We start from the raw sequence: 12,418 nt of genomic DNA, 5'->3' as shown, positions 1-12,418 counted from the left end.
ATCAGTGACACACAGTTTAACATCGGCCCCCTATGAAACATACCTTAGCCTGAATCACTATGCAAGTTTGATATCCTTCCATGGCGATGTCTCGAATGTAACATCCCACACAACAATTAGAATCCCAAGCGGATGTTGGGATTCATTCGTTTAGCAATGCAGTCGAGTTGCTGTAACATATCCAGTCATAATATATACTATTTTGGAACACACAGCTCACTAAATATTATTCCAATATAATTCTTTCAAAAAAAAAATTATTTATGGTTGTGAATCTAATAGAAGATTAGGAGGAAAAAGAGAAAAAAAAAAAAAAAAAAAAACCCAGAATCTTTCACATCATATGTGCTATATTCTCAAAATTGGAATCATCCGAATCTTGATAGCTAAGGTTCCAATCTTGGTTTGGCCATTCCTCGATCTGACAAGGTGGATGAGAATGAACATAGATTCTTGAAGTTAACAGCCGAAGCTCAGAGATCTTTTCCGAGATTTATGTGGATGGGCCCCATAAGCTCAGAGATCTTGCCTTCACGGATTGGGCCTCACGGGCTGATCCATAGAATATAGATACATGAAATTTAGAGGATGCAAACATCTTATGTTTGACTCATAAGAGAAAAATACTTGTGCTTGAGGACACAAAATATAGAGGCTGAAACATATAATAAGGTCAACTCTTGTCTTTGGTATGTATATGGTTGAGTATAAAATAAGATAAAAACCCACTTGATTGTATGCTTTAATTATCATTTTCTATACATTTCTCTGATTGGAACACTGCATAATCTATCTTATGCCTAATAAAAAAGATAAGATGATATGTTAGAAGAACTACATATTAGTAAATTATGAATGCATAATTATATGAATCACTAATTTGAGTGAATAACAAATTGCTACCTCAGGAATTTTTTTTTTTTACAAGGCTCAATGTATTGAGATGATTACAAAAATAAATTTATCCAAAATAATTATGTTTAGTTTTACACTTTAGCTAAACCTTTTAATTTGCCGATGTTCATGATTTATTACATACAAATAATAAAATAACTAATTTTCACGTATTGTCACGTATAGAAATGATGCTAAAAAGGGATAAAAGATAATTTCGATCGTCCAAAGATATTAATTTCACAAAAGGATAACTTCCGTGAAAGCTTCGTCATCCTCCCTCCCATTTCGTCCTCGCCTTTAGCTTCATTATCCTCTCGGATGGTTTATCAAACGACGGTGTTAGTGGTGATCCTCATTTCCTCTATTGCCTCATTTCTTTTGTTTCGCTATTCTCTTGGATAGCCTACCCTAATATGGCGTCGGTGACGATCCTCATCTCTTGCATCATTTTATTTCTTTCTACACCATCTAACATTTTTAGTTTCACGTAGGGTGGATGGCTATCGATCAAAAATTTTTTATCCTTTTTTTAGCATTATTTCTGCACATGATAGCTTGTGTAATATTTTTTAGAATTTGTGAAGAGAAATTAGGTTAAATATTTCGATATCAATATAATCTTTAAAGTATACGAATCGAAATGCTCAACATTGTTAATTAGAGGATGTAACAGTAATTTCCACTCTCATGCCTGAAGCTTTTGGCCCTCAAAAGAATTAGATCTCATTCCGTCTCATAAGATGCAGAAATCAGTAACGAATCAAAGCAAAACTCTCATTCCTTTCGGCTGATGTCTTCCTTCCTCTCATAATCCAAGTGAAGACTAACCATTCCACCTCCTACATCAGTAGAGACCACTTCTTCTTTCTCCTACTGCAGCACTCCTCTTGGAGCTCTCCTGGAAGCTGAGAGATCGTGAGAGAGCTGCAGGGTTGACATGCAGCAGCAATGGTGCCTCCATTCCATGATCCTTGACGTCCACCTTGCGCTGGAAGGCCTTGAGAACCGAGCTCCTCGCGGCTTCCTCAGGATCATCCATCCTCGAGCGCTTGCGCATGGTGGGAGAACTGCTTTCCGGAGAAGACGACTCTACAGGGGACAGCCATGGGGTGCTCCAAGCTCCAGGCGGAACGGTGCAACTCCATTGAGCTACAGCGGGGTAGAACGGAACTGGAAAGCTTGCCGTCCCCTCCGACTCCTTACTGGATTGCTCATCGCCATTGTTTCCGGCGGCGTCGGAGCCAAAGCGGAGCACGACGTGCCGATCGTGAGAGGTGTTCCTGTTCTTGCGTCGGCCGGCACTGACGGGGACGTTCCGCATGGCGCCACCGGCGGTCCAGTACCTTTGGCAGTTTCTGCAGAAGTGCCGCGGCTGGTTGACGTTGTAGTTGTTGTAGTAGCAGAACTTGGTGTCGGAGCTTCTGCACCGAGGACAAGGAAGGATCTTCTCCGGCTTCCTCGCCGCCTTCTCCTTCCAACCCCCTGCATCACTTGGTCGTTCTTCGGGCGTCGAGTTCCTCGTCGATTCGTGCTCGTTAGTTTCCTGCGAGTCCGATGATTCAGGAGCATTCTCTTCCTCTCGAAAATCCTGAAATTGGAAGGAGACGCAATGATCATCTCTGTTCTCGAGAGAGAGACGAATGCATACCCATATAAGTAGCCGATTCAACGAGAAGACCTTCGATTGCAGTGCCTTCTCCTCGTCTCCGCCGCACTGCAGAGTGATGATCTTGCCGAAGAGTTTGATTGCGGCGTCCCCGAGCTCGGACATCTCCCTCTGCCCTGTTCGAATGCTCTGCTTACTCTCGTCGTCTTCGTCCACCTCCTCCTCCTCTCTCTGCGACTTCCTTCCTAACCTACCTCTGGGTTTAACGGAGGAACAAGGGGAGGAGCTCCACGTAGGTATGGCAATGGGGATTCCGAGCCATGGCTTACCTTTATGGCCATGGGAGGCCAGTATTCGATCCTCTGCTCGTGGCACCAAATGCATCAGATGAGTTTGGTGTTTGACCAATATCAAGGGATGTGTTTAGAGCATTAATTATGTGAGCATGGCCAAATAAATGGAAAGGGCAAAAGAAAAGTATGCAGGCTCTCTCTATCTCTCTCTCTCACCTTTTGTTCCCTTCAATACCATTCATTCATCACCTTTTTCTGCTCTCTTTCTCTCTCTAGCTTGACTACATTTTTACCTTTTCTTTTTCCTGATATTTTCATTTGCCCAATTTAATCAAACAGCTAAGACTTCCTTTTCTTAAAAGGACTGCTAATTTATTTTGGTCCATGAAGCTGTTTCAAACTTTCTGGTTTCTTTCATGAAGCTTTCATATATTTGATTTGTTGCTAGTGGACAAATTTATGTGAAGTTAATGTTTTGTGTTCATTGCACCTCAAAATTTTGTTGTATATTTGTGCTTGTGTACCCTGATTTGATGGATATCATGTGTCACAATTAGGGAGCACTCTCTTTATTCTTTTGAGTTTTTTTTTTTTGTTTTTTTGGGGAAGAGCAGTTCTTTTACTTCAAAAAGTGAGATATATTTTTGGGGTTAATATGTGTTTTTTTGTCAGTTTCATGAAGTTAAAGTTGGGAGAATAAAAAAAATATAAGTATAGAAAGACTTTTATATGAATATTTTTTAAAATAATTATTCTATAAATATCTCATGTATCTTTGTTAGGAAGAAACGTAAAAAATATATTGAGTGCTCCTGGAGTTTATCTAGAAAAAGTGAGGAAAATAAATAATTCATATGTATAATCATTTTAAGGATATATATATATATATATATATATATATATATATAATCATAAATTTTAATGTAAAATGTATATGGGATGATTTTTTGAAAAAAAAAAATTGGGTTTTTTGAAGAGATGGCTAATTTCGAATTTAACTAAACTTTGTATTGTTACAGTCCTATTTAGGAGTTTTTTTTGCTAGCATATCGATGTTGATATTTCTTCACATTGTTTCTTTTCACATTAGTAACTCTACCGACAAAAGATGTCGTACATATTGTCACGTATAGAAATGATGCTAAAAATGGATAAAAAGATAATTTCGATTCTTACTGTCCAAAGATATTAATTTCATAAAAGGGCAACTTTTTTGAAAGCTTCATCATCCTCCCTCCGATTTTGTCCTCGCCTTTAGCTTCACTATCCTCTTGGACAGCTTACCCAACGACGATGTTAGTGGTGATCCTGAAAGAAAAATATATTAAGTGTTCATAGAATTTATTTAGAGAGTACAAGAGAAGGAATTAGGAGGAAAAAAAAATATATAAATATAAAAAGATGAAAGAAAAAAATTTTGTAATTTAGTTCTACAACTACTATATGTACCTCTAGAGGAAGAATATAAAAAAGTACTTTTTGTGTATTTTTTTAAAGTTTATCCAAAGAGAGGAAAGAAATTCTTTTGATTTATCTAAGAACATGCATAAGAGGTTTGTTCTTGAGTCTGTCTAATTTACTTTAATAATACTTATAGTTTATTCTCATATAGTAAAAACATTTAAATTTTTATGGACATAATATAAATACTATGGATTTGTATTTTATTGTTGAGTCTCTACATTCTTTTAGCATCATGATCTCTTTCCCAACATATACTAATATTTAAAGAAAGATTCAAGTTATGTTGGAGCCTTCCTTCTTGACTCATGGATGTATGTCTGGTAGTTTAGCTGGGCAGCCCCATGCATTGCACTTGAGTCTCTCTTTCTTTTCCTTTCTCTAAAGTCTAATTTCTCATCCCAAAAAGAAAAAATTGTAAGCATCTTAGTGTCTTTATGTTTTTTATTTTAGTGGTCTCGATTTCATAATGGACAAGTATGGGAGAGAGAGAGAGAGAGAGTTTTGGTAAGCCATTGGTTGGAATCTGATCTGATTGAATGCTCTTTAAGATGAGACAAATTGCTCAACCTCTGATCAGATGGTGGCACACAATGACAACATTTCCACATGAAGGTGTTGAATACAGAGAGGATTAATGAGCAGAAATCTCAGGGAGAGACAAGATCACTTGACCATGAGAAAGACAGCTATGTTTCTCTGAGTCTCAGAACATGAGGAAAAGGAAGAACACATGGATCATGTCTCTTCCTTGTTCAAGCTTCTCTCGAGCAAACAGCTTTGTGTGCGCGCCCATGTGAAACAAGGATTCCTGTCTTGGCTTGTCTACATAGATAGATAGATAGATAGATAGAGAGAGAGAGAGAGAGAGAGAGAGAGAGAGAGAGAGACAGAGACCGGCACAAAGCCATCAGCTGCTGGTGTGTGGAATTCTCCGACCTTAAGCAAGTGTAGGCCAATGGCATGAGATGTGTGCCTGCACCAAACAAACTCCATCGGACTTTAGTGTCATACAACAAATCCATTGCACCAGTTGGCAATGAAAGTGGCATACAACAAAGTGGAAATTCTTTCTCTCTCTCTCTCTCTCTCTCTCTCTCTCTCTCTGATCATTTTCTTCTGCTGTGTTCTTTTCTGCCTTGCCGAACTCATCTTCCTCTTCTCATCTGCCTCTTCCCAGTCAGGTTCAGAGAACTCCACGATAAATAAATAAATAAATAAATATATATATATATATACTCAATTAATAGCAAATGTTTTTAGAAAAAAAAGAATGTATCCCTAATTATAGTGAAAAAGGTCCCAATATTACATATATAATTTTTTGGATTATATATATATATATATATATATATATATATATATATATTTATTTATTTATTTATTTATTTAAATCTTTTGTATCGGTCACTCTCATTAACATTAATTGAATAAATACCATCTAAGTACTCCTAAATATTTCATTTGAAATAAAGCATTAAATTAAATATACAAAGATATTATTTATTATTTGTTCACTTCACTTGAGTTCTCATGTTTTTCAAGATATCTTTGGATAGGGCACTAATGTCATTATATTAACTATGGTGGTATATCTAAAAGTTTTTTACTTTAATACAAAAATTATTAATTCTTGAAGTGTGTTGTGTGTGTATATGTGTGTGTATATATTGTTAGGATCAAGAGCACTAAGAGGGGGGGGGGTGAATTAGTGCAGTGGAAAACCTTCTACGAAAAATAAAAACTGCGTTCGTTCGTTAAAAGTGATTTTGGTAAGAAAGCTAATTCGTAAATCACTTTAACTTTTGTTTAAGCGAGATGCAGCAAAGATATAAATGCAGTTTGCAGTTATGATTCTAATCAGATAGTAGGCGCAAATTTAAATATGATATTTGTACGAAAAAGCTGATTTACGTCTAAATACTGATTCGTAAATCACTTGATTAAGCGAGATGCAGTTTAAGTAAGGATATAAAGGCAGTTTGCAGTTATGATAGAAATCAAAACGTTAATGCAAACAGAAATATGATGATCGTACGATGAAACTATTTTACGTTTAAACGCCGATTCGGAAAGTGTGAAGCTTGAAACCCGATCGTATATGTGCAGAAAGCAGTAAGCTTTAGAGGAGGTTTGCAGTAAAGATAATATGCTCAAAGTAAATGCAAACCGAGATTTAGAGTGGTTCGGTCAATCTTGACCTACTCCACTTTTGGCTTCCTCCACCGATGAGGTCACCGACGTCAACTAGAGGCCTTCCTTCAATAGGCGAAGGCCAACCACCCTTTTACAGTTTCACTCCTTTTGACGGGCTTAGGAGACAACCCTTACAGAATTTTCTCTCCTCTCTTTAAAGCTCAGAACTTGAAGAAAAGAGGGAGAAGAACTTTTGGCCTTTACAACAATTTTGAACTCTAAAAATCACAGAATAAGATCAGGATTTCGGTGTATATTCTGTGCCCTTTCAGTGCTGAATGGGTGGGGTATTTATAGGCCCCAACCCAGTTTGAATTTGGAACTCAAAACTGTCAATTCCCGGAATTCCGGGATCTGGCGGTTGCACCTCCTGACTGGAGCGGTTGCACCGCCTGGCAGAGCTCGAAGACTAAGCCTCTGGGTGGTGCCACCTCCTGTCAGGGGCGGTTGCACCTCCTGCCAGAGCTCGAAGACCGAACTCAGGTGGTGCCACCTCCTGACTGAGGCGGTTGCACCGCTCAGCCAGAGCTCGGAGACCGAGCCCAGGCGATGCCACCTCTATCAGGGGAGGTTGCACCGCCCAGTCTCGCTCGGAGACTGAGCCCAGGCGGTGCCACCTCCTGGCTGGGGCGGTTGCACCGCCCAGTCTCGCTCGGAGACTTAGCCTAGGCGGTGCCACCTCCTGGCTTGGGCGGTTCAATTGCCTGGCAGAAATCAGGGTCCGAATGGGTTGATCCATTCGGCCCAATTTGGGTTTTTCAGGGGCCCAATTGCCCCAAGATTATGTTAATGGGATCACCTCCCATTTCTAACTCAATCCTTATGCTAACTACGATTTTTCCTAAGATATTTACTGCAACTTGCTCCGGTGCGTCAATCGCTTCTTCCGGCGAGCTTCCGGCGAACTTCCGTCGATCATCCGATGAACCTTCGGTGATGCTCCTGCGAACTTCCGGCAAACTCCTGGACTTGCGACGATCCACTTGGCAAGTTCCGACGAGCTTCTTTTGGCAAGCTCATGGACTTCTCGGATTCGTTCCCGCAGAACCTTTGACGACTGTCCGAACTTCCGTCGAACTCTCAAACTCCCAACGTGATCATTGTCTTGACTCCGGCGCAACTCCTGCTGCATATCTTACTTTCATCGTAGTTAATCCGGCACACTTATCTCAACATATAGATTAGATAACAAATGACAATTGACTTCATCATCAAAATCCGAGATTCAACAATCTCCCCCTTTTTAATGATGACAATCAATTGATAATGGAGTTAACCTTAACTCCCCTTGTCTATATGCCATACTTGAGATAAGTCATTCTTGAATTCAAAACCTTTGAATTCAAGAGACATATTGATAAGTTAAAATCATTTAAACTTATCAATACTCCCATCATGATTCCCATCATGATGTTTCTCTCTAAAGATGATGTCAAGGCTTGACATTCATTTTCAAATTTTACATAACAGGTTTGAATGATGGTAATAATAGCAATTCATCAGATTGTAAGATATCAACATGTAAAACTGCGAAGTAAGATTTTGATATCATTACATGATACAACCAAGGCATAATGCAAATTATAGTAATCATAGCATTAATTCATATATCTCTTGGTGATGTAAGCATGGCATTATATATTTCTCGGTGATGCAAGCATGGCATTAATACTCATATATTTCTCCCCCTTTGTCATCAACAAAAAGCATGGTAATTGTGATAGCAGGAGAGCAATAAGCGAATTTTGAGCATAAGCGTGATAGTTGTTCATGCCTTTACATGTTATTTTCCAAGCATATAAAGGAAGGCATGATACATAGATTGCTTTGAATACTTCTTCCTTTTTATTTATTATAATCTTTTTGCATGAAGGAGGAAGGCTATTTGTGATTCCAGCTATTTGTGAGTTTACTTTGAGTGAAGTTAAAACCGATGAGAGATTAAATCATGCTTCATTTTTACAAGGATCAAGATATATATGTGAAACAAATCTTTGCAAGTAAAAACACTATCATTCATATTTCAAGATGGAATTCATAAGCAGGAATCATTTCATCAAATCCATTTCAGAAAAATATTTTTCATATAATAAGTGTATGAGAAAATTCGATTTTTAGGATACCCATTGTTAAGCGAATCCGAAAATGAAATTAACACTTTCATTCATTCGGACAAGACTATGTTATTGATTTTCAAATACAATCATGAAGACAAAACATGCTTATTGTTATGAAAATTTTTGTATTCAACACATAATTTCCAACATGTTATTTAGGCATGTAATGGCAATCAAGTGATTTGATCATTCAATAAAGTCCGAAAGATAACTAGTTTATGTATTCGGACACATCAACATTCCTAATTCTCTTCTTATGAAATCAAATTGTTCTTCACTTAGAGGTTTTGTAAAAATATCAGCTAGTTGATGTTTAATATTATGGCAATATAATGGCGCATCAACTGCATTGGTATATCATTTTCACAAATCATATTTATCATGGAAACCAAGACACAAGGTTTTCAAAAACATTTAGTTTCGATATAAAATCCGACAGTGAGTAACGAGATTAAACAATGAGTGATGTTTGTGTTGGGAAATCATGGGGGTGACATCACATGCGCAGTGGAAGAACAAGAAAATAAAATCCCTGATTCACAAAGAGATGTTCGTCGTCGTGCGAAGATTGGTGCGCAAAATCCGCGAAACTTAAAACTGCGTATAGAGTAGGTTGTGTTACCTAGGGAGATCGTATATCCCTATTTCCTTACAGATCCTTAGGAGAGGGTGAAGGAGGTCAAGCGTCCTCCTCTCTAGCGGTGATCCACACAGCAGGGTTGCGACGATGCTCCTCAAAACTCCAGGCCTGCTCTAAGGTGGAGAGGAAGAAGAGAATAGAAAAGGCAAGCAAAGGCTCTAGCCTATGAGGCTCTGAATCCCTCCTATTTATAGAGATCCCCTGTCAAACCCTAATGGGTCCTTCCCTAGTGGGTATTGGATCTGCATCTAATAAGACAAGGGCTCCGTCGGATATCTCATATCCGAACCTCTACTCATCGCAATGTCTACCATATGTGTGACCCTCTAGGCCCAATATCGAGCTGGCCGTGAGTCATACCCATCAGAACTCCTTCTAACTCAGTGAATTATTATCTCTGTAATAATTCATTTGACTCATCGACTACGGACGTACTAGGCCACTACGCCGTAGTCCCCAGACGATACAGGGGAATCCAATCCATTGGACCTGTCTGTCCTCAGTTACCGTATACCTATAATATCTCATCCATCTAATATCCCAGAGACCGTATATCGAGCATGGTGTTGTCAGACCCATACGGTTTCTACTCGAGTCTCGCTCTAATCGGATTCTCCCGGAGAACTCTTTCTCTCTCAACCCGAATGACCCTGGTCAGGGATTTGTCTGAGCAAGAACACATGGGATATTCCTCTCATGACGCCGAGAGTGGATGATCCTCTATCGACACTCAATAGCCCTCGTACGGTCGACTATCACTCCCAATGACCAGCTGTACTAGATCTGGGACAGCCAAACCTATAAGTCTGGTATCAAAGAGTGGAGCACTCATACAGGACATCCTTAGTGTCTCAAGTCTAAGGACCAGATACACCACTAGGACTACGGAATCACTGTCTGATAATAAGGCATCATCAACCATCCAGCATTCCGTAAGCGGATCAATCAGTGAACTCATTCTCCAATTAGCACATGTACTGTATCCCTAGTGTCCCTACACGAGCAGCTATGAGACCAGCTGCATCCATCATATGGACGGGTATACAGCACACCAGTCTATCCGGTTATCACGATGTCCCTCTCGAGTAACCTATGATCGGGATTATTTAGGATATGTGTTTAAAGGTCAATCGATCTCATTATTGTGATCTCATCACGATCCGATTCCCATTGCACAAATCTAAGGACATCACAATATATATATATATATATATATATATATATATATATATATATATATATATATATATATATATATATATATATATATATATATATATATATATATATATATATATATATATATAAAGTGATATACGCCAAAATATAATAAGCAAAAAGATTCTGTATCAAGTCACATGTGCCATCACTCATGTGATTGGCTTGCTGGGCACCTATGACTAGCAATTTAGGCTAGAGAGCATCGCAAGTTCTTTTTGGATCTCGGGTCATGAATATCGAGAATCCAAAGAGCAGGATATTATTTCTTGCTCCCAGCTTAAGATATTTTATTTCTTTACAAGAGAGGATGATCTTTAGTACCCATTTGCTTTTGGGTGCCTCAAAAATAGATCTACATTGTTTATCATGTTGCATAGAATTTATCATGGTTCATTTAGGAACCCAAATTAATTTGTTTGGACTAATTTTCTTGAATGGACAATAATGCGTTTTGTGTCCAAGTTTGCAACAAAAGTTGCATTTATCTTGGTGTAGAATATGTAAGATGGGGTCTTTTATGAAGGTGGTTGGATTTTGGTGAGGACTTCTCACAAATCTGATTCCACTTCTTTTGGGAACGTGACCCTTGTTTGCAAGGATCATGTTCAAGGACTTGCTACCAACCTCGAATTTCTTCAAGGTGTCCTTAAGTAGCAAGTTTTCCTTTTGGAGAGTTTCTAGATCATGGCATTTTATGCATGAACTTAAACTATCATGATATTCAGCTTTTAACTTATCGAAATTACAAGTAAAACTATCATGCTCCTTTTTTAGCAATTTGTATTTTCTACTAATAATCTTGCATTCATCAAATAAATCATGGAAGACATTTAATAATTCATCAAATGATAAATCTGCATCTATTAAGTTTGTTACCTCCTCTCCGATGGCCATTAAGGCGTAATGAGCAACTTGCTCGGTGTTGGACTCCTCTTCTTCGGACGCGCTCGAGTCATCCCATGTTGCTTTGAGCGTCTTCTTCTTTGATGTTTTTTTTTTGACTTGGGGACAATCACTCTTGTAGTGTCCCCGCTTTTTGCACTCATAGCAAATAACTTGGTCCTTCTTGGGTTCAAGTTTATTTTTTATGTCATTCTTAAACTTGTTTCATTTAATGAATTTTTTAAATTTTCTTGTTAGAAGTGCCAAGTCATCGTCACAGTGAGTTTTCTCACCCCCCCCCCCCCCTTCTTAGTGCTCTTGATCCTAACAATTGGTATCAGAGCGGGGTTAACTCTCAAACGGATTAAAACCCAAGAGAGATGGCATACGCCGAAAACCAAGAGGGTCATTCTATTACACGTCCACCCATATTCAATGGGACAGACTACACCTATTGGAAGACCCTAATGAGTATCTTTCTTATTTCTATAGATTTTGAACTTTGGAATCTTGTCGAAAATGGATTTTCGAAGTCTTCTATTCCAATGATCGATTGGAATGAATTGGAGAAGAAGGCTTTCACTCTTAATGCAAAGGCTATGAATGCCTTATTTTGTGCGCTTGATAAAAATGAGTTCAACCGTGTTTCGGTTTGTGAAACCGCATTTGATATTTGGCACACACTCGAAGTGACTCATGAAGGCACAAGTAGAGTGAAAGAGTCAAAAATCAATCTTTTGTTACATTCTTTCGAACTTTTCTGGATGAAGTGCAGCGGAAAACCTTCTACGAAAAATAAAAACTACGTTCGTTCGTTAAAAGTGATTTTGGTAAGAAAGCCAATTCGTAAATCACTTTAACTTTTGTTTAACCGAGATGCAACAAAGATATAAATGCAGTTTGCAGTTATGATTCTAATCAGATAGTAGGCACAAACTAAAATATGATATTCGTACGAAAAAGCTGATTTACGTCTAAATGCTGATTCGTAAATCACTTGATTAAGCGAGATATAGTTTAAGCAAGGATATAAAGGCAGTTTGCAGTTATGATAGAAATCAAAACGTTAATGTAAACAGAAATATGATGATCGTATGATGAAATT

At 38.3% G+C, this 12,418-nt stretch overlaps 1 protein-coding gene across 1 annotated transcript; it reads right to left on the bottom strand.

Moving 5' to 3' along the window:
* Positions 1-1,524: 1,524 nt before the first annotated feature.
* On the bottom strand, positions 1,525-2,911 carry LOC135626659 (cyclic dof factor 1-like). The gene is made up of 2 exons (XM_065132120.1): positions 2,576-2,911; positions 1,525-2,485 (listed from the first exon to the last, which is right to left on the bottom strand). The coding sequence occupies exons 1-2, from the start codon at positions 2,885-2,887 to the stop codon at positions 1,742-1,744; spliced, it is 1,056 nt and encodes a 351-aa protein (XP_064988192.1). The 5' UTR covers positions 2,888-2,911; the 3' UTR covers positions 1,525-1,741.
* Positions 2,912-12,418: the final 9,507 nt, after the last annotated feature.

Source organism: Musa acuminata, chromosome BXJ2-11 (assembly GCF_036884655.1).
Source record: "Musa acuminata AAA Group cultivar baxijiao chromosome BXJ2-11, Cavendish_Baxijiao_AAA, whole genome shotgun sequence".
In the NCBI taxonomy this organism is placed as follows: domain Eukaryota; kingdom Viridiplantae; phylum Streptophyta; class Magnoliopsida; order Zingiberales; family Musaceae; genus Musa; species Musa acuminata.
The sequence above is the reverse complement of the archived record's forward strand: the minus strand, read 5'-3'. Positions and strand labels throughout refer to the sequence as shown.